The sequence below is a fragment of the Condylura cristata genome, unplaced genomic scaffold (assembly GCF_000260355.1).
Source record: "Condylura cristata isolate star-nosed mole 26May11 unplaced genomic scaffold, ConCri1.0 scaffold00017, whole genome shotgun sequence".
In the NCBI taxonomy this organism is placed as follows: domain Eukaryota; kingdom Metazoa; phylum Chordata; class Mammalia; order Eulipotyphla; family Talpidae; genus Condylura; species Condylura cristata.
The window spans coordinates 35,989,053-36,016,712 of record NW_004567118.1 but is presented as its reverse complement, the minus strand read 5'-3'; the positions used below and the strand labels follow the sequence as shown (position 1 = coordinate 36,016,712).

The 27,660-nt window shown below is 49.1% G+C and overlaps 2 protein-coding genes across 4 annotated transcripts in view; one reads left to right on the top strand and one right to left on the bottom strand.

Moving 5' to 3' along the window:
- Window positions 1–6: 6 nt before the first annotated feature.
- TRAF4 (TNF receptor-associated factor 4) lies at window positions 7–6,276 on the top strand. Its single transcript, XM_004684850.2, has 7 exons — window positions 7–187; window positions 3,041–3,092; window positions 3,617–3,721; window positions 3,785–3,946; window positions 4,033–4,194; window positions 4,280–4,435; window positions 4,696–6,276. The coding sequence occupies exons 1-7, from the start codon at window positions 45–47 to the stop codon at window positions 5,326–5,328; spliced, it is 1,413 nt and encodes a 470-aa protein (XP_004684907.1). The 5' UTR covers window positions 7–44; the 3' UTR covers window positions 5,329–6,276.
- Window positions 6,277–9,437: 3,161 nt separating this feature from the next.
- The window catches only part of FAM222B (family with sequence similarity 222, member B), a 64,129-nt gene continuing 45,906 nt past the window's right edge, over window positions 9,438–27,660 (bottom strand). For 2 of the 3 annotated variants that reach the window (XM_004684848.2, XM_004684849.1), the window contains exons 2-3: window positions 18,109–18,230; window positions 9,438–11,926 (exon numbers count right to left, since the gene is read on the bottom strand). In XM_004684848.2, the coding sequence (XP_004684905.1) occupies window positions 10,320–11,926; window positions 18,109–18,190 (1,689 nt within the window). In that variant the 5' untranslated portion in view covers window positions 18,191–18,230 and the 3' untranslated portion in view covers window positions 9,438–10,319. The remainder of the gene's footprint in view (window positions 11,927–18,108; window positions 18,231–27,660) is intronic. The other variant, XM_012726511.1, reaches the window with a different exon arrangement.

Here is a 27,660-nt window from a genome sequence, read left to right as displayed (position 1 = left end):
GGGGCCGCCGCGTGCCCGGCCCCGCTCGCCCGTGCCCGCCCGCCATGCCCGGCTTCGACTACAAGTTCCTGGAGAAGCCCAAGCGGCGCCTGCTCTGCCCGCTGTGCGGGAAGCCCATGCGCGAGCCCGTGCAAGTCTCCACCTGCGGCCACCGCTTCTGCGACACCTGCCTGCAGGAGTTCCTCAGGTGCGTGCCCGGGGACGGGGCCGGAGCGGGGCGGGGTGGGGGCGCCGCTCGGGAGGGGCCCGGGCCCGAGGCACGCCGCGCCTTTGTCTGCGCCGCGGCCCGTGACCTCAGGGGCGCCCACCGTGACGTCACGGGGAACAGTGACGTCAGGCTGCGAGGGAGGACTCCGCGGACTAGTCCATTGGGGCCCGCTGGCGCCCGCGCCGGCTCGAAAATCCAGTTTCTTGTCTCCGGGTGGAGGTGGGAGAAGACGCCCTTCCTGACCTGTGGCCGCCCTTCCCCCTCACCTGAGAGCCGGGGCCGCCGCGTGCTTGGACTTTGAGTCTGGCGGGGAGACGCGGGCCAGCCCCCTCCCGGCGCGGTGGCAGGGTTTGCGTCCGTGAGACGTCTTGCTGCCGCCAACACTGCGCGGACGGCAGCTATTGTCTTCCCACTTCACAGGCGATGAAACGCGAGACAGAGAGGGGCCGCGGCCGCCGGGGCTCCCGCTTGCCTGAGGCTTAGCCGCGACTTGGCCGCCGGCTGCGGGTGCCCGGGGCAGGGAGGGCTGTGGCGCTGCCCGTCTCCCGCCCCTGGCCGGGACCTTCCCTTCCCCTGGGCGGGTCTCGAGTACTGCTGCGGGTCTGGACGTCGTTAGGGAGTGGGGGTCGCACCCGGAGGTTCCGGAGCCTCTGCCCACTCGGGACCGGCCCACCCTTCCAGTCGGGCAAGCCAGTGAGTTCGGGGCGCCCCGTGGGGTCTTGGATCTCCCGCCGGTGCTGGGACTGCCCCGCCGGTGTGGGGAGGCCAGATGAGGGACCCCGCTCTTGGGGGGGTCGTGGCCCACGAGCCCCGGGGGAGGCCGGCCCCACCGCCGCGTGTCTGCTGAAGGGGTAGAGGTAACGGGCAGCGGGAGCACCCCCGGGGCTGCCCTCCGCAGCGCCCCTTGGCCCCCGCTGCCCTCCGAGCCCCGGGCTGAGGAAATCTCAGCAGGCCCTTTGTCTCCAGCTCCCTCACCGCCCGGGCCAGCTCCTGGCCTCACACATGCTCCTGCTCGAGCTGCTGTGCTGCCCCCTCCTCCTTTTCCCTCCCCTCCTCCCTCCTGTGTACACACTTACTCCCCTGCAGACACACAGCCCATTGTCTCCCTGCTGCCCTTCCTCAGCCCTCTGGTTTCCAGATGAGGCCAGCTGAGGCCTCCCCCCACCCCCAGTTGACCCACCCTGACTGCCTGGGGGAAGAAGGGGGGCTGTCAGGCCCAGTTCCTTCAACTCCTCTGCCCCTCCCCCTCCCGGAAATCCCCTCTTCCTTCCCCCACCCCCATCCTGTCTTCTCCCCTGGGCCAGGGCCTCCACTGCACAGCCTGGAGCTGTCTCTGCCCCTGCCTCCCACCCCCCTTCTCTCGGCAGCCTGAGCCTGCTGCTGAGGCCCTGGGAGGGTAGAGTTGATGGGACAGGCCCTGCCCCTTACCACCACCCTCTACCCTGAGAGCCGCATCCATACCTCTGGTGGAACCTTTGTCCTGGCTGGGCCCCAAGCTGCCCAGACTAATCTGCCTGCAGCCTGGGGACTGGCTTCGGCGCCCCCCCCCACTCCAAAGCCAAAGTCAGCGCATTCCTGAAGCTGCCACGCAGACCCCTCCTCCTTCTTGGCCCACCCCTCTTTCCTCACTGCTGGCTAGGGCCATTATTCAGGTTGGTCCAGGAAGACTGGTTGCCCTGTGGGCATGGACACACCTCTTCAGTGCCTGGGCATGTATTCTTGGTCTTGGCAGCATGGCCCATGGTACTGGAGGGTCAAGGGGAAGATATAAGTATCCTTTGGATACTTGAGGCATGAACTCTCTGGGCCCTGCACAGGGCCATCCTGGACAGGGCTGCTGTGTGGCATCGGCTTGTGCCTTGCTTCCTGCCTGCCTCCCACCCACCTGACTCAGATCCGACAGAAATGCTATGCCTTAGGGCTTTCAGGCCTGCTTAGTGAGCCCTTCCCCTGCGGAGGCCATGCCAAGCATGTGTGACTGGTCTTGCTGGGGTCAGCAAGGCCGTGTTGGTGTAAGGGGGCATGCCAGCCTTTTCCTTGAGTGTAGCATCCTGGTGGGGATTGTTGGAGACGGAGGGTAGACTGCAAGTTCAGCAGGCTCTGGGTGCCTGCCAGGTAGTGGCCAGAGCCCTGGCTGTTTGTTGGACAGTTTTCCTTGCCCCAACCTCTTCTGTGCGCCGTGCAGTATCGCAAAAGGTACCTGTACCTGTGGAATTCGAGGTATCCAGATGTTGCTTCACTTGTGTGCACAGTTCTCTCATCTGCAAAATGGGGGCAATCAGCCTCTTTCTGGTGGCAGTGGAGAGGACCAAATGGGAGTGTAAGCACTGCTTCCTAGCAAGCCTTCTCTTAGGAGACACGCCCTCTTAGGGGATGGGATGGGATGCAGTGACATGGCCCCAAACTGACCTCTGCCCTGGGTTTTTGATTTGGCATCTTCATGGGGATTGGGCAGCCCTGGTGGTTAATCTCAGCCCTCCCTGCTTAGCCTACCCACTAGTTTTCAGCCAGTGAAAAACCAACCAGGGGGAGGGGTTGTGGTGAGCCTATTCCTCTTCCAGTCCAGCTGCCCTCCTAGGGGGAGGGGTGCAGCTGCCACCTGTTGGCCAAATGCTGTCTGAGGCAGTTGTTGCTGTCCCACTGGGCTCACAACCCTCCTCTCAGGAGAGCTGGGACCTGGGGTCCTGTGCCTCTGCTTGCCTGCCCAGCTGGGGCTGGTTGGGAAATGCTCTGGTGAGGAATTGGAGGCTGCCCTGGCTGAGGGGCAGGGCCTGAAGTTCTTCCTGCTGGGAGAGTGGAGCCTTGACCAGTTCATTCCCTCCCCCTTCACAGTGAAGGAGTCTTCAAATGCCCTGAGGACCAACTTCCTCTGGACTATGCCAAGGTGAGTCTGCAGTGCCAGGCACAGAGGTCCAGGTATAGGTTGTTGCCCTTCATGGAGGCTGGAGCTGTTGGCAGCCACTGGGCTCAGGGCCAGTGTCAACACAGTGTGGTGGAATCATGTGCCCCCACAAAGGTGGCCTGTTCCCTCCCACCAGGCCAGTTTGCAAATTAGGCCTGTGTTTGCCCTGGAGGACAGGCACAATGCCCAGCCTGTGGGGGTGCACAGAGCTGCTCTGTGCCCTTAAGAAGTGTTCCTCTCCCCTTGGGGTGGGCAACCAGACGTATGGCTGAGGGCCAGAGTCCCTCTGCCAGGGGGGAGGAAGCAGAGGTGTGGGGCCACTGGGAATGAGCCGTTTGGCTGGCTTCCACTTAAGAGGCACACGATGGACCCTGAGTCCAGTGCTGGAGCAGATACCACCTGTGCAGAGACTGCTACTGGGTCTAAGGCCGAGCCAGCCTACCTGGGACTTGGAGGGTTGAGGGGAGCCGTAGCACAGGTTCTGACTAGCTTCCGCCTTATCCCAGATCTATCCAGACCCAGAACTGGAGGTTCTGGTGTTGAGCCTGTCCATTCGCTGCATCCACAGTGAGGAGGGCTGCCGCTGGAGTGGGGCGCTGCGCCACCTACAGGTGAGACTCGTGGGGGCGGGCACTACCCCTCCCTGCAGGGACTAAAGGCAGCCTTTCCCCCAGGGCCACCTGAACACGTGCAGCTTCAATGTCGTCCCCTGCCCCAATCGCTGCCCTGCCAAGCTGAGCCGCAGGGACCTCCCTGCGCACTTGCAGCACGACTGTCCCAAGCGGCGTCTCAAGTGCGAGTTCTGTGGCTGTGACTTCAGTGGGGAGGCCTTTGAGGTGAGTGGGGCCTGACTGAGGGTGGAGGGAGAGTGGGACGGTGGTGACCCAGGGCGTCCTTACCTAGGCTCCTCTGGCATTTTCAGAGCCACGAGGGCGTATGCCCCCAAGAGAGTGTGTACTGTGAGAACAAGTGTGGTGCCCGCATGATGCGCCGGCTGCTGGCCCAGCATGCCACCTCCGAGTGCCCCAAGCGCACCCAGCCCTGTACCTACTGCACCAAGGAGTTCGTTTTTGACACCATCCAGGTGAGGCTCTTCCTCAGCTGTGACTGGGGGGCAGGTAGCAGGGAGTCGGGCCACTGACTGCTTTCTGCCTCTCTTTTGGCCCTAGAGCCACCAGTACCAGTGCCCCAGGCTGCCTGTGCCCTGCCCCAACCAGTGTGGTGTGGGCACTGTGGCTCGGGAGGACCTGCCAGGCCATCTGAAGGACAGCTGTAGCACTGCCCTGGTGCTGTGTCCATTCAAAGACTCCGGCTGCAAGCACAGGGTGAGATGCCCCTCCTCCTTTCTGTCAGCCCCCTGGTCCTTGAAGCCTCAGGTGTAGACTAGGCCTTTGGTGGTCCCTGGTATGCTGTTTTGAAGCCTTCAGTCCCCCTGCTGCCCACCTCCGCCTCTTTACTAGTGCCCGGTCTTCCTCAGTGAGAGCCAAGTGCCTGCCAGCCTGTACCCACTCCTCCCCTTTCTCCTGGGCCTGCCTCTACTGATAAACTCTCCTCCTTCCCCCATGGCCTGGGCCTTTGCCAACAGTGCCCTAAGCTGGCAATGGCACGACATGTGGAGGAGAGTGTGAAGCCCCACCTGGCCATGATGTGTGCTCTGGTGAGCCGGCAGCGGCAGGAGCTGCAGGAGCTGCGGAGAGAGCTGGAAGAACTGTCGGTGGGCAGTGATGGCGTGCTCATCTGGAAGATTGGCAGCTATGGCCGGCGGCTACAAGAGGCCAAAGCCAAGCCCAACCTTGAGTGCTTCAGCCCAGCCTTCTACACACACAAGTATGGCTACAAGCTGCAGGTGTCCGCATTCCTCAATGGCAACGGCAGTGGTGAGGGCACACACCTGTCTCTCTACATCCGCGTGCTGCCGGGTGCCTTTGACAATCTCCTTGAATGGCCCTTTGCTCGTCGTGTCACTTTCTCCCTGCTGGATCAGAGCGACCCTGGGTTGGCTAAGCCACAACACGTCACAGAGACCTTTCACCCTGACCCAAACTGGAAGAATTTCCAAAAACCAGGCACTTGGCGGGGCTCCCTGGATGAGAGTTCTCTGGGCTTTGGTTACCCCAAGTTCATCTCCCACCAGGACATCCGCAAGCGAAACTACGTGCGGGATGATGCAGTCTTCATCCGTGCCTCTGTTGAACTGCCCCGGAAAATCCTCAGCTGAGGGCAGACACGGCTCCAGGAGAAAGGGTGGGGTGGGACATGACCTCAGTCAGGCACTGGCTGAACCTGGAGAGGGGGCCGGACCCCCTTTCAGCTGCTTGTGCTGTCTAGGTTCTGTTAACCCTGTTTCTCCTTCCCACTCCACCTCCTGCCACCCTCAGGTGCCTCCTATCGGTGCTTCAATCCTGACTCCTGGCGGGGGAGCAGGCCCTGGGGTCATCAAGGGCTTGGAAACAAGTGACCCCAGGGTCTGTCTCCTCTTCTGAGCAGGGCAGACATGCCTTGGTGCCGGCCACTCTACCCAGGACTGAGGTGCCTGCTGGTGCTATGTCCCAAGAGCCATAGGGGGTGGGGGGATTTGGGAAAGTGAGGGGTAGATAAAGAATCTGTTTGGAGATCTGATTTCTCTTCCCCTCTCCCCAGTGTGCCCCCTCTGGTTATTTATTTACTTAGTGCCAGGAGGGCACAGCAGGGGAGCCCTGATTTTTAATAAATCCTGAATTGTATTTATTAACTTGGTGCCAGCCTGACTCTTCTGGATTGGAAAGCAGGGCCCAACTGTGAGGGCAGAGGCCCAGACTTGTCTGCTACCACTTGGAACCCAGGACCAGCTGACTTAAGCTGGATCATCCCAGACAGAACCACATCAGGCTTTGTGTGGAACAGGTGCCCGGTGGTGCCCTCTGGTGGCTATATAAGAGTGGTGCAGGGGCTGGGCACCTAACTTCCTGTGTTTGGAAACCGGCCAGATTAGTGCTTCTGCCCTAGACAGTTCTGGGTTTAATGAGAATAGGGATCACTTACTGAATACTTCCATGTGGCAGATACTGCTAAGCACATATGCATTATTTCATTTAATACAGCACATTTCACTTGACAAAAGGCCCATCTTAAAGATTTAAAGAGACAATGCATGTTCCTGGTACAAAATAAATACTTGATGAATGTTTCTCTGACTCCAAAGCCCAGCCCACACCCAGGACCAAAATGAGCATAAGGGCCTTTAAGGTATGGAAGACACTTGGGTTTCCATAACAGACCTCAGTGAGTGCCTTGTCCATGCACCAGTGAAACAGGGACAGAATGAAGAGCTTTCTTAGTGATCTTTAAAATGGTTTGGGTATGGGTTGCACTGTCACTAAACAACCCCTACAGCATCTTTTAATTGGCAGATGAGGGTTTGGATCCTTGCTGTGCTTGCCCTTTTGGGGGGGGTCAAGTTTCTAAGTTTGGGGGCACTGTTACTCTTAAATCAGTAAAATGTGTGATCCTACTCACTTCCTGCCTTTAAAAATTAATAAGCATGAGTGTTACAAACTGGCCCTGAGAAGAGGCAGGAGGCTAAAGGCATGAGAACTAAACCTTGTAAGAAGGCTCTAGGGCTGTGGTTCTTGCTGTATCCACTCTGCCTCACGCAAGTGTGATGGTTGATAGGGAAGGACTGACCCTGGGATGAAACGCTGGGAAGTCACCCTCTAGCCCCCCAAATATGCAAGTCACTATTCTAAGGGTAGATGGGGCCCTGGTTGCCTTGCTAAGTAATGACAGCACCCTTTACCAGAAACATCTTGGCACATTAAGACCAGAGAACTAAGGGCTCTCACAGAGGCACCTTCACTTAACACTCTTTCCTCACATGTCAGCCAATAGAAGGGTCCAGCTCATGCCCCTCCATTGCCAGGGACTATGTCACTGCACACACATTTCCAGAAGATTCACTAGTGCCTCCTAGAGTCGCAGGCTACAGGGCCCTCATATCCAGGTTGACCTCATATCCAGACCTTGTCTTCATTCCAGTGCCTTTGCAAATGATTGCTTTGTGGGACAGGCCAGGTTTTGTATCAAAGGGAGAGAGAGATTTCCCAAGCATCCACCCCGGGATGGGCATACTTTACTGTGCCGACATAGCTGGGTTCACATGCATTCTAACTTTAAGCTGATTGCAGGTCTCATCTGACACTGGCAGGAGGGTCTTCCCCAGGGGCGGCAATAGGCAGAGCACCTTCATAAAGTGTCCCTCTTCCCCTCAGAAAAGGGCATGCTTGGGAGAGAAGACAGCTCTCCACTACAGCTCTGAGAGCCATTTGCTGATTCTTGCTAAGGGTCTGATTCCACCCTCAACTGAATCCTGCATCGTCTTTCTCTCCACTCCATCTTCAACCCAACCCAAAGTCAACCGAAAGGGAGGGGACAAACAAACAGGATCTTGTCATTTGCCTCCCTGCAGACAAAAAGAGGAAAGTTCTCGACTACACGAGATTCAGATTGCCAAGAGGGCTGGTTTTCATGTTAATAGCACCTATTACCTTCACCGCTGACAGCAGTCTTCATAAACTCCAAGTATTAATCAGTGACGGTAAAAAGGGTACTTTAATTTTGTTAGGAACCCATTCCTCAGTGGTGGTCCACTTTGGGCTTTCAGTGAAAAGCAGCAGCCATACTTACCCACCAAATCCCAAGCTTGGAGCAGCTCCAGGGCTCCAAGTTGGGCTGCCCACAGGGACTGATGAACTATCATCAGTCATCAGAACTTCATGCTCTGCAATCACAACAGCAGCTTGTCTAGAGTAACAAACGGCTGGGGCTTCTGAACGGAATATAGTGGGGTCTTTTTCATTAAAATGAGCAATTACTTTCCTTCTAGTGAGACCTGTTAGAAACCATTCAAAGAGAAACTGCCTCAGACATCAGAGCATTAAACAAATAGGACAAGGTCAAAAGGTGTTTTTTTTTTAACTGGTTTATAATAATCTTAAAAACCCCATCACACCCATAAACCACCACAGGTGAGAAGGTGAGGGAGATGGAGAATGCTACAGTATGTGGACAGTGTGGGGAATCCAGGTATTCCCTAGGGGCAGTGTGGGATGGAGACAGGGAGTGTGGACAGGAGGCCCTGACTTGGACCTTTATTGCTGGTTGGGGGTTGTCTGGCAGAGTGGGAGAGGGGTTCAGGGTGAACAAGGAAACATCTCACACGGAGGTGAGGGGAACTAGGGATTAAGGAAAGGAGGGGGATCACAGTACATTTTCCATGCAGACTAGGGGTAGGAGTGAGAGCTTCAGAGACTTGCACCCCTACACAGGAAGAGATGGGTTTGAGGTTGTTTGATTTAAAGCCCCCAAGTTGGTGTCTGGTCCAATTTCTTAAAATGGTAGCTCACCTTTTGGGGAGAGGCAATGGAAAAAATAATCTGGTTTGGAGATCAAGCAAAGGATGGGGGAGACAGTGGTCCTCTTAAATTTAACTCAGAGAAGAACTGGGAGGAGGCCTGGGTGAGCTGGTGACCAACACCTTGGGAGAAGGCATTACACCAGAGGCTGCAGGTGCTCCTGAGGGCTCCAGGACAGGGGGGTACCAGTGTTCACAGGAAAACAATCAGAACAATAAATTAGGACTTCATGTTGCTATCATTTGGCATAACACAATCAGGCATTTTTTTTCTTTTTTCTCTTTAAATATAAGGCAACTGCCAACACATAATTTAAAAACTGGTCTTCAGTCACATTGCTTCAGATGACTAGAGAATTTCTGGCTAAAGAACAGTGGATAGTATAGTAAACAAAACCCAAAAGTTTAAATAAGAACATCAGCTCACATTCCCCAGAGAACAAGAGGAAAGGTAAGGGCTTTTTGGTTCAGAAGGGGGGAAAAAATTAAAAAAGAGCCCGACTATGCATCTTTAACAGAAGATGGGTGTAAAAAATTACAACATAATCTAGATTTAAAATTACAGAAAGGTTTTACATTTCTAGCCAACTAATTACTAGTGAAGGAGACACACTGAGCACGGAGGGGATGGGCGTCTGTGCAAAGGGACAGGGGAGGCTGTTGCCAGTGGCGGCCACCTCCGACTTCTAGATCCATGCTCATTTGGTAAAGGAAGAATTCATAGAGCTTAAGGCTTTGTGTTTTTTTTCTTCTTCTTCATTAAACTGAGGGGCTGTGAAAAGGTGACTAGGGGTGAATGCACCTGTGGGGCCACACACGCACAGTGCTACTCACACACACTACATTCATACAGAAACATGACATTTAAAACTTACAGTGTAGAGCAATATTCTTAGCCAGTGTAGAGAGAACCAAATGTATTTTTTTCTTTTTTTTTCTTTTTTTTGGTGTTTTTAATTCCAAACTCCAATGTGATCATCCCTTACCTACCTAATTGCTCAAGTAAGAGCTTTTTTTATTTTTTCTTTTTTTTAAGGAGGGATGAGGGCAGCAGATGAGTTAGGAAAGAGGCAACAGTCAGAAAGAGATCTTGGGTATACTAGGTGGTCACTGCACTTCTCTACGTCTGGAAAGGGGACTTAGAAACCAAGATACCAATACAAAGACAGATTCCTCCCCCGTCCCAAGGCTATGGTCAAGTGCCTGCAGATGCCCTTAAGGACCGTGGCAAGGACAAGTGCAGTGGCTCTGGGATCAATGTAGATATAAAACAAAGCCTTGAGGAATGGCGAGGAGATGAAGACTGGGCCACTTCTGACTGGAGGTCTTTGGGTAAATAAGGAATTCATTTCCAGAGCACTTAGAAAGTCTGGCTTTTTAGTCCCAAAGCTAGACACACACAGGCAGAGGCCTAACTGCGGGGATGGGCACCTACAGCTACCTCACCTAGGGCTTTTCTTCAGCCCACACCTTAGTCCTAAGGGAAACGGGCAGAGATGCAAGACAGACGGTGGCTGCTGAAAAGTGGTCAAGGCCGAGGGACTGACAGATAAGCAGGCAGCAGAAAGAAAAGCCTGACACTGGGGCGAGGTCCTAACATAAACCCCAATGTTGCTGGGGCTGGTGGAGGGGGAACTGAGGGCACAGAGGACATCCTTCTGTCTTCAATTAGATCCCACCAAATCCCTTTCTTAGACATCTAAGAATGATCACATTGGAGCAGTGAAACTCTGAATCAAAACTATCCAATTCCTCAAAGTAAGACTAAACCTAGGAGGGTGATGAATGATGTAGCTTGTGGAGGGCAACACCAGAGCTACCTATCTATACCCAGGGTGCTGAATATGAAGACTTCGACTATCTGTGGGATCAGGGGCTCGATTGCCAGGGGCTCGATGGGCCTTGCTCAGCATGGCCAGGCTCTGTTCACGGAAGCAGGCCTGCTGGAAATCCCCACTCAAGTAATCCACTGTTTGCATCAAGCTGTTTTGGCTTGCCACTGGACCGCCCCCGGTCCCTGCTCGGTAGTGGGCCCCAGCAGCTGCCGCACAGTCGAGGGGTGCACCTGTGGACTGCCCTCCGTGGAACGGCATGGCGAGGTCCTGAGACCCCGAGCTGTCGCTATTGGGAGTGGGCAGAATGTTGTTCCAGAGGGGCTGGAAGTAGTGACCATTGGGATAAGCCAGTGGGGCTGCCAAGCCGTTGACTGGTGGGGATGGGGTTGGTTTCTCCAGGGGTGGTTTCAGATGGAAGGACTGTGCCAGGCAGAGTTCCTGCGGGTAGGCAGGGGCCTTGCCCACAAAGCCAGGCCCTGCCAACTCGCGTCCCACCGCATGCTTGCCTGTCAGGCCAGGGGCCGGCGTCCCACCAGCCTCACTGCACATCTGTTGTAGGTGGGCCAGCTGGTGCTGGTTCCAGGCGACTGGTTTGAGGTCGCTAGGGTAGCCAGTGGGGGCTCGAGAGATGCCTGTGGGCAGGTTGACAGGACCTGCAGCAGGCAATGCGGCTGTGGCCGCATGGGTGTGCTCCATGGGATTGACCACACAAGAAGGCATTGGTGTGGGGACGCTGTGGGTCGACACCCGGGTGCTTGCATTGATGAGCAGACTGCGACTAATGGGGCTGGGGTTGGCGATCTGGCCCTCACACACTGAGGTAGTGCTGATGCCTGCCCTCGTCTGGCAAAACTGGTTGATCTGGTGCACGATGCTGCTCAGGTCCGGGGGCTGGCTGTGCTGCAGGGTGGCCGCCATTGAAAGGGGGATAGTTGAGGTAGACACGGTCACATTCGGGGGGGCATCTGAGTCTGGCATCTTCCGGCCTCCATGCAGCAAGGGATTGGGGGGGTGCTGGAGACCCTGGTGAGACAGGGCCTGAGGATGGACCAAGCCCTGGGTTTGGGCTATCGGCTGAGGGTGGCCCAGGCCCTGAGGCTGCTGGAGGCTCTGAGGATGGGACAGTGCCTGGGGTGGCGGGATACCCTGAGGGTGCTGCAGCGTCTGGGGAGGGGCATGGGCCAGGGTCTGTGCGTGCTGCAGGGCCTGCTGGCGGGCCAGAGCCTGGGCCTGGGGGTGGGTTAAAGTGCTGGGTGCCACAGTAGCATAGGGTGCCACTGGGGGGTTCATGATGGCCTCAGGGAGCAACCGGGCTCGGGTGCCGTCAAAGTCCTTGAGTATGCTTTTGGCTGGCACTTTGACAATGGCAAGCAGGCCTGCCTTGGTGGCAGCCTGAGTCGGGTAGGGGCTGTAGCGCTGGGCTGATGTGTCGAGGCCGTTCACAGTACGACGAACGTGTTTCCGCTGGGGAACCTTCACACTGTTGGGGAAGATTTTTATAGTCAGTGGGTTGTTTGCGACCTTCTTAGCATACGCGTCCAATTCGGCTGGGGTGGGATAGTGAGCAGTTCTCATTTTCTGTGTAGTGTCCCCTAGAGAGAGAGAAGGGGAAGGAGAGCAAAGAAGGAGAGGGAGCTCATCAGTGCCAAGGCAACCAGCCCTTCGAGATTCCTCTTTTCAGGGCCTAGCCTAGTGGAGGGGTTGCGGGAATAACTCAGTTCTTACTCCTAGTCTTCATTTCAGACCTGGCCTCAGCCCCTCAAATAACAAGTACCGCGAACATTTAGTGGGCACTTGTAATGGGCTGAACCTTGTGCTAATAAAGCTCAGCCTCACTGAATCCTCCTTCAGGAGGTGGGTACTATTGTGATTCCCACTTTGCAAAAGAAGTCACTAAAGATCAAAACAGCAGGGCAACTTTCAAAGTCCTGTATCTCTAAGACATGAGCTCAATCAGTTCTCAGCGATAATCAAGAGCTCTTCTTCCTCTGTCTGGAACTGTTTCTACAAGTTTCTATCAGCCTGTGCAGGCCTGGAGGTTGAGGGACCTAAGCAGAAGGGCTTGCCATGGCCCTCTGGGGCCCTTCCCCATGACACTCTGGTAAAGAGGGCACCCAGAGCTGACCACTCTTCAGTCTGCAGTGGCAGTGACACTTTCTATTTTGCCTTGGCAGCTGGGGCACCATGCCTATTGGGTGGGCACCCTGGCACAGTAGACCGGATGCTTCTTTTTCAGGAGCACAGGATTAAGATGCTAATATCACTCCCATGTCACAAGTTCACTTTTATTTACAGCTTACTTTATGCCTGACTGGGTGAAGATCAAAAGGGCTTTATTTATTTCCATGTGAGGGGTGACAATAATGACAGGGCAGCAGGGAGGGAACTGAGAAGAAAGGATTCAGAGAATCTTTAAGTCCCAAGAGCCAAAAATAGTCTGTATTTGGCCTCTGTCAGCTGTCAACTTTCCTAAATGAAAGAGGAAAAACCTGTCTTCCTTTGGAGACTACGGAAATACCCACTCAATGAGCCTCATTAATGTTAACAGTTTCTTTGTTCCCATCTCCAGTTGCCTCCCATCAGGGGGCTCCAGCGGATGTCGAGGTTCCAGTCAAAAAGGAAAGCTCTTTAAGGATGCCAGGCTCCTGCATGGGGTCTCTGCTCTGTTTTCCCTTTCTCTGAGGAAGGGTCTCCCCTGAGCACACACAGAAGGTGCTTAATAAAGGCTTGCTGACTAAGTACACACGAACTTCCCAAAGCAGAAGGAAAGGGGCTTGGCTCGGTGCCCAGGCTCAGCTAGCTGACTCCCTCCCTACTTCCTCCCCGTGCAGAAGGCAGCCAGGACAGACCAAGGACTAATCGGAACTGAATGCCAGGCTTGTGGCCTCAGCTGGCTTTGCCCAAAGGGGACCCCATTCAAAGTCATGTCACTGGGCATCAACTGGAACAGAAGTGGCCTAATGAGTGGCTAGAAGGAAACGGGCGCAGCTGCCTTCACTTTGCTAGTTAGCTGGCACCAACTCCTTAGAAACCACTACCCCTGGAAGCAGGAAAAGACAGCTCAAGTCAGAGAGCCAGAGAGACTGGTCCCATGCTCAACATAGAGCTTAGCAAAAAAAAAAAAAAAAAAAGAAAAAGGTCTGTGGTTTCAAATACTGGCAGTGTCTTGAACTTAGTAGGTACTCCAACATATTTAATGGTCTGCTTCACTGACTGAGTACAGAACAGATGCTCCACCCCTATAAAATTTTATACGATGCCTGATTCCAGAATTCAAAGGATATTGTATTGAAAGGTACTGAATGGATATAAGTGACTGTGATAGCTGAAGGAGGAAGAAGAGGGAGGCAGGAAGGCCCAGAAATCTTCTACCCATTAGGTGACACAGCTGAGATGGGTAATGGACTCCATCTACATAAATGGGGTCATTTTTCCCTTTTTTTTTTTTTATTAATTTGTGTATCTATTTACATTATTATTCATTTTTAAAACAATGTTTACTTCCCCCCCCACCCCTACTTTAACCAGAGTGGGGTCATTTTCTGACCCTTTTTAAAAAAGATTTATTTATTTACGGTGTATTTATTTGGGGTGTAGGCCAGAGGTGCAAGGGGTGAAAAGATTCCCAGGAGACAGAGTGGGGAGCAAACAGGCAGATGGCGTGCTGAGGAGAGCAGTGGGCGTGCTGAGGAGAGCAGTGGGTGAATCAGGAGAGGTCTGCTGCACCAGTGGGTCACGTCCTGGCAGGGCACTGAGTTTGTGCTGTAGTGGCTGTGAACTGCTTCATAGTGCTGAGACTTAACCCCTTGTGCCAGCAGGGAGACCACGTTTTCTCTCCTGAACAAGGAAAAGCCACAAACCAACCCTGGGATCTCTGAGAGACAGCCTCTAAACTCAAGGCACTAGAATTCCACTAGAAGCTGCTCTGGCCAGTCACTGTACTTCGGAGTATTTGACTGCTCAAAATCAGGTTAATACTCGTAGCTTAGTAAGTATCCAGTATCTACTCAGCATAGGTACTAAGTCCAAAGCTGCTGGTTTTAGTTCAGACAGTAATCAGGTCTGACCCTGGGCTTTCCCCCATATTGGTGGGCTCCTCTACTGGAAGGCCAACAGGTCCTTTGTTCCAAGTCAACAACTATCACCCTGGTTTTTCTTCAGAAGCTTGGTCTCATTCAGGGCTAGGAGTGGGACACTCAAAAGAAATCAGAATCAAAGGGAGGGGACAGGGGACACAGAGGACAGTATCTTTAAGGAAGAATCCCAAGGATGAGATGAGTACACTGGACAAAAGGTCACATTCTGGGAACCTACCACCACCCACACTGCATTCCAAAGTTAAGTCCAACCCTCTAAAAAGGGCTATAGATTTCTCACTTTTATACCTCAATCTCCTATTTCTGAGTCTATCCAGTGAATGGGCCAATTCACTCTCTCCAGGCTCTTCCACTAGGGGGCAGAGGGCTATAGAAAGAAGCAATAAATGGAGTGACTTTTTTTGGAAAGAGCATAATTCACTTTCTTTTTGGGTATAAAATTATGTGGTGTCCATGGCTGAAGCCAGGATCTCTGCACGGAGACTGTTTTGTGGGTTTTCACCAGGTGGTCAGTGACTTACCTGGCAGGGAAACTTGGTGAATATGGCCTAAAACAGGGTACTTTTGCCACTTGTCCCAGGCCATGAGACTACCATGAAGGAAGTCAAATGTATTATGTAAAAGATGGTTTGAAGACCAGAAACCTTTGGTCATTTCAGTCGTTCACCCAGAAATATTCAATACTATATACATGGTCATGAGCTAGGAAAATAGGAACAGAAAGCTTGGAGTAAATGAAAAAATAAAAATGTTGAATAATTTTCTGGGACATTAGGAGATGAAGGGTCAGAGGAAAATGAATTTTGCAAGTACAAAGATCCAAAACAGCTGAGAATGATGTCTCAAAACGAGTGATGTAGGCATACACAACCTAGAAGAGGCCTAGCAGGCACCCACCTAACATCACCTGTGGTGCTGTGCCATGTGCAGGACCCACCCGAGAGGCTGCCTAGTGGTGAATGATACACCAAGAAGCTGCACAGCCATCTTCCTCTTAAAATATAGAGCAAATTAAGCCATAAACACCTCTGTACTATCCTCATGCAAAGCAGATAACAAGCTCTGCACTTCCAGTAATCTTAAAGACGCCTCTGAGGATGACCCCTTAATAGCTAAAGGCCAAAGAGCTGGGGTACAGGCCAGAGGTGCCGGGAGGGTGAGAGGATTCACCAGAGACAAAGTGGGGAGCAGAACAGGCAGACTGACTGAAATACACTGCAGAGGGGAGCAACGGGTGAGACAGGAGAGGTCTGCTGTGTCATGTGTGTCAGCTCCCTGGCCAGGGGTCAAACTCATGCTGCAGTGGCTGTGGATAGATTCATAGTGCTGAGACTTGACCCCTTGAGCTACTAGAAAGGACCAAAACTGGTTTTAAGTTCTATATAACTGATAGGCCTGAACCCTAGGCTGGTAGATCCCAAAAGAGACTGCTTATGTTCTATCTCATCTCAACCATAAATTATGATGACAATACCTATGAGTCAACTGACTATTTTTTCCTTCCTTATCACATTCTGGAAGAGGAAAAAAAGCAAGCAAGCAAGTTTAAAAACACTACAAGGTGGGCCCTCCCTGGTGGCGCAGCGGATTAAAGCACAGCACTAAGAAGCTTGGGCCACTTCCGCATGAGTTCGATTCCGGCCTGCCCGCCCTGGAGGAAATCCACATGGCGTGGCAGACCTCTCCTGACCCGCCCACTGCTCCCCTCAGCAGTATACTTCGTAGATCTGCCTGTTCTGCTCCCCGCTCTGTCTCTGGTGAATCCTATCACCCTCCACATCTCTGGCCTATACCCCAGTTCTGTATGAATAAATAAATAAATCTTAAAAAAACAAACAAACAAACAAACAAAAAAAACACTACAAGACAGTGTCTCCAAAAAGGTTGGTTGTAGTTAAGGACGGCAATAAGAGATTAAAAGGGATTCATTCCTGTCCTTAGACAGGAGGGTCTGAAACTAGGGAAGACAGATTCCAATTCTTGAATACAGATTTGGGGCAGTGGTAGCAGAGGATACTTGGGGGCTACTTTGGGGAGAAAAGAGTGGAAACTCAAAGTCAGAAGCCAAGATAAAGCTGTGAAAAATTTGCCTTCCTCCCAAATAGCTCTGCCCTTGAAAGTCCATCATAGTTAAAGCTGTCAGCCTATGTTAAGGAGACTGAGAAAAAAGTAAGCTCTTTATGTCAGCTTTCTCCAGTTGAATAACCTGGAAGTCCAGAACCAGTCAGAATGCAGTTAGCATACAGATTTGGGTGGCCGGGGAGCACAAACAGCTTCACCAAGCCACTGTCATTTATTAAGGGAAAGGCCATCGAGAAAGCTGGAATAGCACAGCTTGTCTATTTGCACCAAGCAGCTACAGAAAAAATGCTATCACCTTTATCATTACACACAGAGCCACTGGCCAAATTCAGAACTTGCCATCTCTGAGTTTTACTCTCATTCAAAGAAAGTTAAGTCAAGAAGTTAAACCATTTTTAACTTCTTCAGAGAATGTCAAAGAACAGGGGCCAGTGGCCCGCCCTGGTGGCACAATGGGTTAAAGCGCAGCACTGTAAGCTCACTGCAGCCACTTCAGTGAGAGTTCGATCCCCACCCTGGAGCTGACCCCCATGGCGTGGCAGACCTCTCCTGACCTGCCCACTGCTCCCCTCAGCAGTATACTTCATGGATCTGACTGTTCTGCTCCCTGATCTGTCTCTGGTGAATCCTCTCACCCCCCACACCTCTGGCCAGTTCTTTTACAAAATAAATAACTTTTTTTTTAAAGTTTGCTGTCTGGCCCTTTACAGAAAAGTTTATCCTCCCTGTCTTAAAGGATTCAGACAAGGTGCTTAAGCACCACTTCTATCAAGGGATAAGCCTAGATGCCTCACTGAATTTCCCTTTTTGCTCTGAAAGGAAGGTCTATTCTAAATTTAGGATTGTTCTTACACATGAAGATATATGTATGGTAATAAGCCAGGAATCAGATCTTTTCCTTACACAAGCTGTAGTCCAGGGATAGAAGGCAGGAATCTGGGAAAGTATGAAGTATAAAGTCTCAATTCCTGCAGTTTAAGACAGGAATCTCTTACACAGTTCTCAAAAGGTCAATCTTGTGGGAAATATATTAATGGGAATACACCCATTAGCTGAGAAAGCTAGCTCTCCACCCATTTTGGAGGTGGGAACTTCTTTACTGTCTGTGAACTGAGGTCCCCGGCTTAGAAAGCAGACAGCAAAGCCAAAGGGCACTGGAAACTGTCTGTTTCCATGGTAGAGAGTGCTCAGGGGGTTTCAACACAACAAAATAGTGTAAACAGTTTGTTTCATAGATACAGTATGTAATCCAGACTGAGCTTTCATTCAATTCCTCATGGAGGTTCAAACAAACACTTTTCCAAAGTATTTATGTGTCCTGTAAAGCTCTTTATAGCTTTGTGACTTAATAGGTTACTGTCAGTAATAAAATTAAGATGATACACTCTGAGGAATTCTACAATTTAAGAGGATCTCTCTGATTAGAAGATCCCACCACTAATGGGTTTTGCAGGTGCTTTCTTGCTGTACTGAAAAATAACGTGGAAGTACCAAAGTTCACAGTCAGCACACCCCAGACCTGCTTCCGGGATAGCCCCAAAGTAGGTATGAAATAAGGAATAGCATCATCCTTCCCTGGGATCCAGATTACTTACATTTCTGAAGTCCAGTGTTCATCTGCGTGTGAGAAAGAAGCTGAAAGGACAGGTCACCTGGCCCTGGCAGACAGGCTAGCATGGCAGACCGGCATCAACACAACATGGGGCAGCCACTCACACTGTAATGGACCAAGGAAAAACAAAAAATAAAGGTCATGGAACACAAGGCAACTCACTCCAGCAAGGAACTTTAGATCATGAAACTACAGGTGCAGCCGCAAGGTTTTTAATGCTCTGTGTAACAGAGGCATTTGCGTTTCCTGGAGATGACCTCTCCCTATTGCTCTTGGGCTAGGATGCTCCTGCTGGATAAACTTGACACTGGCTTTCATCTCTGCTCCAGCTAAGGCAGGAGCAGAAAGGCTAAGGCATGTCCTAACTGAGGTAAAAGGAAAAATGATTTCTTCTTGGAAATAGAACAGTATTCCTAAAGAGAGGTAGAACTGTACATGAATTGCAAAGATAACCAAGTCCGGCCCTCCATGGTGGGACAACAGGTTAGGACGCAGCACTGCAAGCTAGCACAGCTGCTTCAGTGCGAGTTCGATCCCCACCCTGGAAGTGACCCACATGGCGCGGCAGACCTCTCCTGACCCGCCCGCTGCTTCCCTCAGCAGTGTACTTCATCTATCTGCATGTTCTGTCCCCAGCTCTGTCTCTGGTGAATCCTCTCACTGCCCCTGCATCTCTGGCTTGTACCCCAGTTTTGTATGCAGAAATAAATAAATCTAAAAAAAAAAAAAAAGATAACCAAGTCCAACCTGTGACCCAGTAATCTGAACAGACTTTTACAAGGAAGAAGGTGTGAAGCAAAGGCAGCACAATTAATCACTCTTAAAGCAAATTCTGCTTGTAAAAAGTCTCTGAGACTCACCTTTCCTATCGTCTATCACACAATTAGAACTCCTGGGCCCACAAAAAAAAGGGGGGAGCTGGAATATACTGTACTGCTCCCAGAGTAAATCAAGAAGGTAATAGGCTGCCAGCAGCTCTCTTGAAGCATGCAATTTTGCATGACATTATGGCAAGGTGGCATGGTTTCATCTGTGACAAGACATGTATAACCCAAGCAAGCTGACACTGATGTAACTAACCTTCTGGAGGGGTAAAAGCATTGTCAATAATGCAAGTTCCTTGTGTATCAAGGATCAAGCTTTTTTCTCAAACAACTATGAGACAAAAAAATTTCTTTACCATAATGCAAAAGCCAGAAATGATCATACTGCATAGATCATAGAATGCTTTAGATGGCAACAAAAGAGTGAGGAGAAAGCTCAAATGTAGACCACAAAACCTCTTTATTTCTCTCAGAGGGCTCTCTCAGGTATGTGAAACTACCTCGTCAAGATGAGTATCAGAGAGCTAGGGCCAGCACACAAGGCCAGGTTGCTGAAAAGATACTTCGTGAGAGAGGCTGCTCAAACTATGTCTAAGACAGCAACTAAGACTGAATAATGCCTCAATGAGAATAGAGCTTCCCAAGAGTTCTGGCACAGATTCAGTCTTTTTAGTCCTCTGGTGGGTGGGATAACAGAGTGGACATAGTGTGCCAACTGCAGTGCCTCAAGAAATAAAGTCTTCTATTGGAGTTAAATGGCTGAGCTACTGCTCACAATCTGTTCCCCTGTAAATGCTGATCTCAATTTAATGACCTCTCCCTTAGGGTCTTAATACAGCTGAGGGCAAACTCCAAGGAAAGAATGGGAATTAACAAATACTGGAGCCTAATATAGAGTAGGTTATAGGATGATATTTTGTAATTAGGTCTGTAGCCTTTCTTGGAGGCAGGTAATAATTTCATTTGTCATCTCATCATCTCTACTCTGAATTATAACAACAGTCTTCTAAACAGTCCCTCTGTTCCACCTCTGTCCCTATCACACGATCTGTTCACCACACAGCAGCCAGCGTCATTTTTTTAAATTGAAGCACGTCACCTCAAAAATCTCCAATGACTACTTCACTTAGAATAAAATACAAAATGTTAATATTGTCTGTAGGTCTTCTGTGATATGTTAGTACTCTCTCTCTGACCTCACCTTCAAACCTCCCCTGCCCTTCTGGCTGACTCTACTTCCAATCACAATGGCCTCCTTACAAAGCTCCTTCCAATGAGCAAAAGCACATTCCCACCTTAGAGTCTGTACTCCATCTGGACAGCTGAGGAGCCATGGTGACAGAGGTACAAAGAACACGTTCACTCAGCTGTCTTGCAGATGTTTTCCCCTTACCCTTATGGGAAGTAACCAGTCTATGAATGGTGTCTATAATCTCTGATATACCTACTAAATCGTGATACCTGCAACAAAGAAGAGAAGGCTGGGAATAGGGCTTCAGTGCTAAGCATTGATTATTAACATACTGCCTCTCAAACCACAACTATTAATTTCAACAGGAAGAACAGAAGAGAGAATCAAACCAGTTAAACTATGGTGGCAAAGAGACATTAATGGGGGGCCCGTCCTGGTGGTGCAACAGATTAAAGCGCAGCACTGCAAAGCCAGCCGTAGCTGCTTCAGTATGAGTTCAATATCTAGCTGGGAAGGTGACTCACATGGCGTGACAGACCTCTCCTGACCTGCCCACTGCTCCCTCAGTAGTGCACTATGTCAATCTGCCTGTTCTGGTCCCCATCCTGTCTCTGGTGAATCCTCTCACTGCCTCACTGCCCCTGTACCTCTGGCCTGTGCCCCAGTTCTGTATGCATAACTTTTAGTATTTATTTATGCATTTTTAAAAATATTTGTTCGTTTATGCATGCATGCATACATACAGAACTGGGTACAGGCCTGAGGTGCAGGGGTGGTGAGAGGGATTCACCAGAGGCAGAGTGGGGAGCAGATCAATGAAGTACACTGCTAAGGGGAGCAGTGGGGCAGACAGGAGAAGTCTGCTGTGCCATATGGGACCAGGGATAAACTTGCACTGAAGCAGTTGAGGCTAGTGAGCAGTGCTGCGTTTTTTGTTTTGTTTTGTTTTGTTTTTAAAGATCTATTTATTTATGCATACAGAACTGGGGTACAGGCCAGAGGTGTGGGGGTGTGTGTGAGAGGATTCACCAGAGACAGATGGGGAGCAGAACAGTCAGACTGAAGAAGTACACTGCTGAGGGGAGCAGCGGGTAGGTCAGGAGGTCTGCCTCCTCTGGGGTGGAGGATCCAACTGGCACTGAAGTGGCTGCGGCCACCTTGCAGTGCTGTGCCCTAACCTGTTGCACCACCAGGGAGGCCCCCCATGCTGCACTTTAACCTGCTGCACCACCAGGGAGGGCCTGCATAAATAAATCTTAAAAAAAAAAAATACATTAATGGATTTACTCAGTTTTAAAAAGAACAAAAATTAAGAGATGACTTCTGTACAGATTCCAAAAAGTCAATTTTCAGTTTGTGCTGGAATGAGTAACAAAAATACAGGGAGTCCTCCATGATTATGTTCCCAACAAGAGCCACTCAGCAAATCTGAGGTATTCACTGGCATCATCTGGGCTGCTAAAAGCACAGCCTCATATTTGTGACCCTTTCTGTAGGAGTTGAGGGATCCCATCTGCCTTCCTTTCCAAGAGACTGTCTCCAGTAATAAGGACCTTTTTCAAGTCCTGTTATCAGTTTCGCTGAAGTCAAGAATCAGGCTCTGTTAGGACATTGATGGCAGAGAAAGGACTTGGACTATATGAAGGTCACAGGGGTTGAGCTGAAACAAGGCACAAAGCAACTACCCTCCACAACCCATTCTAGAAAGCAGAGATTCACAGTAGAAAGCACTCCAGACTGAGGCCTGGCAGCTGAGCACAGATAGGCATTTTATTTAAAAATTTCAAACCACCCACACATTTTGATCACCATCTGGCTTTTTCTTAAGCATAAATTCCAATATAATTTATAGCTAATATTTCCAGAAGCACAATTAGACCCAGAACTCAACACTAGTACTACTATTTGAAAGGGCTAACTTCTGAACAGAACCAAGTAACCAGGAGCTCAGGCCAAGTGAGCTGCAGTCATCACAGAAAAAGAAAAAAGAAAAATCTCCTTGGCAGAGCCGCTCTGAGCTCTCAACCAGTTTTCCTACCACCAGTCTGTCTGCTCCCTCAGAAAGGGGACCACAGTATGAAAGAACTAAGTTGTTCAAATGCTGTTGGGGCATTCTCAAAAGTGCTAGCTAGTATTTCCCAGACTATTAGGGAACAAAACCCTTGTCTCTAGAGGGAAAATTCAAAAATACTTTCACCTGTGTGTGTGTGGGACGACGACGACTGGGACCTCCAAGACTGACAGAGGCTTTTATTAGAGTTGTGATGTCACACACTCTGGATGGCACATGAAAAAGAACTATCTCCGCCATACGGAAGATACGTGCCAATAAGAAAGCCTGGGATTCACTTGGGCTGCTTGTCTCTGCTTATGCATAAGACCACTAAAAGGGAAAAGAGAGGCAGGGCAAAGGAAATTTTTTTTGGAGTAGGGGTGGGGCTAACGTGATCCAAGCAGTGTCTCACCACCCACAATCTACTAGTATCTTCCAGTACTTCGCCAGTGCTCTCTCCTGCTCTGCTTTCTTTTCCTGTTCTTCAGCCCCCTCCCTTCACAAAAACAAAACAAAACATTCAACCCACCCTCACCCAAAAAAAGATTGACTAGGGGACTCCCTGGTGGCTCAAGGGGCTAAAGCACAGCACTATGAAGCTCTCGGCAGCCACTGCAGGACAAGTTTAACCCCTGGCCAGGTTGGTGACCCACATGGGGCGGTAGACCTCTCCTGTCCAGCCCACTACTCAATATGTCTGTTCTGCTCCCCACTCTGTCTTTGGTGAATCCTCTAACCTCCCACATCTCTGCCCTGCACCCCAGTCTTGTATGCGTAAATAAACAAATCTGAAAAAGAAAGAAAGAAAACCTAGGTTCAGAAAGAATAAGTAACTTTAACTTATCCAGCGACATACAGCTGGGATAGTGGTATTAGAGTCTCTGTCTTAACTCCTAGACTTGTGGCTCAGTACATTAGACAAGTATTTTCTAATCTGCAGAATGTAAACAGCTATAAAAAAAAAAATCACAGAGTAACAATGCTTACTGTTTAATGATTCTCTTACAATTATCTAAATTACGTGTGTGTTTACTGGAATGCAATCTTACTGTAGGTACAAATATATCTGAAAGTCACTACATGATACCATAGTTAGCTCACTCAATACTTAATGATAACTACCATTATCTGTCTCTTTACATTATTATATACAACAAAATGTGTAAGTCTAAGCGCTTAGTTTTCTTTAAAGTATGAACGTAATCATTGGCTTTTCTATAGATTTGGGGAATTACCCGACCCAGGTTAGCACTTTGCACTATATTATACTTTGCAAGCCTAACACTTTGTAATCAATCAGCATTTAGTGAAAATCTTTTCAAGGTGAACTAAAAGCCAGCAACTATAGCCAAGTTAAGAATGCACTGGGAGAGCCTTTCTCATGGTGCAGCGGTTAAAGTCTTAGTGCTATCAAGCTAGAGCCATCCATTTCAGTTCGATCCCCAGCCAGGATGATGACCCACATGGTGCAGGGGACCTCTCCTGTCTTGCCCATTGCTCCCCTCAGCTGTGCATGTAAGCAGACCTGCCTGTTCTGCTCCTCACTCTGTTGCTGGTGAACCCTCTCCCACTAGCCTACACCCCAGTTCTTCATATACAAAAATTTAAAAAAAATTTTTTTTAAAGAAATGTATTAGGAAAATGACTATATGGAAACAAAAGCCTTGAGTTCAACAGTCAGACTTTTTCAGAGAAAATTGTATCATTCACAGAGAGACTATTGATATATTAGAGAACAATACGAGTAATGAGGGAACAGAGTTGTCTCTCATTCTCAACCAATGCTGGCACAGAAAACCCTTTCCCTCCTAGCCTCATGCTCTTCCTTGAACATGAACCTGACTGTGAACCTACTTTCCAATGGATAACTTTACTAAGTCAGTTTCCATTTGGATAACTGTACTATAGTCTTTTAGAAACGGATCACCACAGAGCCACAGGAAGCATTTCCCTGCTGTCTAAGGTGTCTTAAATTGAGGGGGGTGGGGGGGAAGGAGTAAGGGAATCACATTTTCCCTTGGCCACACATTACATATAGCCACTGTATAACCATTTGGTCTATTATCTTCCTAGAACTAGTTTTCAGTACACAATGCCTTGTTCTTTACAATTCTATCAGAGTTAGGTAAGCTGGTAAATTCAGGGCAAGTAGGACTGAGATTTTATTTAGCACGCTACCATTTCACTGCATCTTCTTGTCTGCTGCCATTCAGGGTTAATTATATAATAAGCAAATTTTAAGGTACTGGGATAAGACATGACTGATATATTAATACCCTTATTTAACTAGGCCCTTTTTTTAAAAAAAAAAAAAAAAGGATTTATTTATTTATGCATATAAGAACTGGGTACAGACCAGAGGTGTGGGGGGTGGAGTGGGGGTGTGAGAGCACTCACAAGAAATAGTGGGGCAAAGAACAGGCGACTGACTGTACTACACTGCTGAGGGGAGCAGCGGGTGAGACAGGAGAGGCCCGCTGTGTCGTGTGGGTCACCCCTATGGCCGGGGATCAAACTCGTGCAGCCATGTGCTGCAGAGGCTGTACATGACTTCATGGCACTCTGCTTTTACCCCTTGCACTACCAGGGAGGGCCCCCTTTTTCCTTCTTATCCTCCTACAGCCTGAGCCAGAGGACCATAGAGTCCTGGTATGTAAAATAACAAATCAAAAGATCTTATTTTGCCACATCACTGAAACTCACTACAACATGAAATTTTATTTACACTCCACTTGTCCAAGGAATTACTGGATTTCTGAAGCTAATGAGTTTCTGAAAGTAGTAGAGGTTGCTAAGCCTCAAGAGAACCCAGGAACTGAAAATCTACCAAGAAAAAGCAGCACGCCCTCCAAACCACTACAGCTAGCTAGATATTCAGAATACTGGTTCAATCAGGAGGACAAAGGACAGACTGTCCCTGCTTTATTTAGGCAGCTACTCAAAGCAAAAATAAAGTAGTCCTTCACATCCCTTAAGGATTCAAAGTACTTACCAATCAGCCAAACTCTTTTGCTCCCTGAGAAATTCCAGATCATTCAGCATTGTTTTATCAGTGCCTATCTGGTCAAATATACATCTTATTCTGCATACTAAGACCCACTCAAATAAAGCAAATTAACTCTAAATTACTTTGGCATTAAATAAGTGGGGGGTGAATTATACAAACACACGTTTAATATTACACCTTTTTTTTCTAAAAAAAGATTTATTTATGCATACAGAACTGGGGTACAAGTCAGAGGTATGGGGATCAAGCTCATGCTGCAGTGGCTGTGGTAGCTTCACAGTGCTGTGCTCTAACCCGCTGCACCACCAGGGACGGCCCCACAGGTGCACCTTTCTTATCTCAAAGATCTAGCAAAGGAATGGCTAAAACGAACTCAAATCTTAGGGACAGTGAAGGAAACAAACCTTCACAATTCTATTCCTGAAACGTGTTTCCTGGCTTGGTTTACCATTCTCTACTCTCTCTAATTTCTCTTCTGCAAACTTCTTTCTCTGGGATCTCAAGTTGTCCCTGCCACTTTTAGCCAGCTCTGTCTATGAAATCACTTTGAAAAGTAATAGATGGTACCCACACAGGCTCAGGACGGCATCAAGAAGAAAAAAGTGGGGGGGATTGTGTGGCAGTGTGTGTGTGTCAGAAGCCAAGTGGTGTGGAAAGCGCACATTCCCGAAAGGTGACAGTGAAGACTTTCTAACCACAAGCAAGCAAAGATTCCCAGCAGAGCCTACTCATATCTTGGTTTCTAAATAATAAATTCTCCACTTGCAGGAGTCAAGTCAAGGGACACAGAAGTCCTAGAATGCTCAATTAGTTAAGGAAAACCCAGAAAGAGAGGTTTACACAGTAGAAATGAGAGAACAAAGAATGGGTACAGTTGAGTGAAGGAAGTTTGTAGCATGAAGAGAGGAACTGTTAAGTTTTTGTTTTCTACCATTATTTTTTTTAAAGATTTACTTATTTATTCAAGAATTGGGGTACAGGCCAGAGGCATAGGGGGTGAGAAGATTCACCCTAGACAGAGTGGAGAACAGAACAGGCAGATCTACTGAAATGCACTGCTGAGGGGAGCAGCAGGCGGGTCAGGAGAGGTCTGCCGTGCCATGTGGGTCAGTTCCCTAGCCAGGGATAGAACTCGTGCTGCAATGGCTGCCAACAGCTTTATAGTGTTGTACTTTAACCAGCTATGCTACCAGGGAGGGCTTCTTCCACTGTTCTTAAGATGTGAATTTAGGTAGTATCAGTCCTTGACACAAAAGGATAGCAAGTCATTTGGGAACCTTTAAGATTAAACATACAGATAAACTTTTTCTTGACTTACTGGCAAAATATGGGATAACTTGAACATTAATAGTGTTATATCCTATAGAATAAAAAATAGGAAATGAGTTTATATTAATGTAAATGAATAAAACTTATTATTTAAAAAATATTTATTTGTGCATATAAGAACGGGGTACAAGCCAGAGGCGTGGGGGTGGTGGTGAGAGGATTCACCAGAGACAGAGTGGGAAGCAAAACAAGCAGATCAACTTAAGTACACTACTGAGGGGAACAGCAGGTGGGTCAGGAGAGGTCTGCCACGCCATGTGGGTCACCTCCTTTGTGGGAAATTGAAATTGTACCGCAGTGGTTGTGGACAGCTTCATAGTGCTGTGCCTTAACTCTTGTCCCACCAGGAAGGGCCCCAGGCATAAATAATCTTAAAAAAAAAAAAAGCAACAACCACTTAAATCAAGTGATCAAACATTATCATAATGGGACAAATAAAATGCTGTGTAACTTTTGAAATTATGCAAAGTACATATTATCACTCCTATGATACTCCTGCTGATGAGGTACAACTGAAATTGAACATAAGGAACTGTCAGATAACCCTAAATTGAAGGATTTTCTACAGAAAAACTGATCATGAAAGTCAAAGGTCTGAAGATTGAAGGAGACTAAGAAGACATGACAAATAAATGTAGTGCTTAATTCTGAAGTAAATTCTTTTTGCTATCTTACTGGTTAATTAGAAACATTTGAGAAGAGTATGAGAATTACATGGTTGTTACGTATCAGTGTTAATTTCCTTGTTTTGATAGTTGTATATTAGTAATGTTGGAGAACATCCTTATTTGTAGCAGATAAACACTATAAAGTATTCAGGGATGAAGAACCATCACGTCAGCAATTTAGTCTCAAGTAACTCATGGGAGCAAAACATTCTTTGTTCTGTAACTTGTAATTTTTCTATAAATTTGAGATTGTTTTATTTATTTTTAAAGATTTGATTATTGAGCTGGGGTATAGGCCAGAGTTGTGGGGTGAAGAGGGGTGTGAAAGGATTCACCAGAGACAGAGCAGGGGCAAGAAAGGAGAAGTCTGCTGCACCAAGTGGGTTAGCTCCCAGGACAGCGACTGGTGCTGCAGTGGCTGCTGATAGCTTCATAGTGCTGAGACTTAACCCTTTGTGCCAC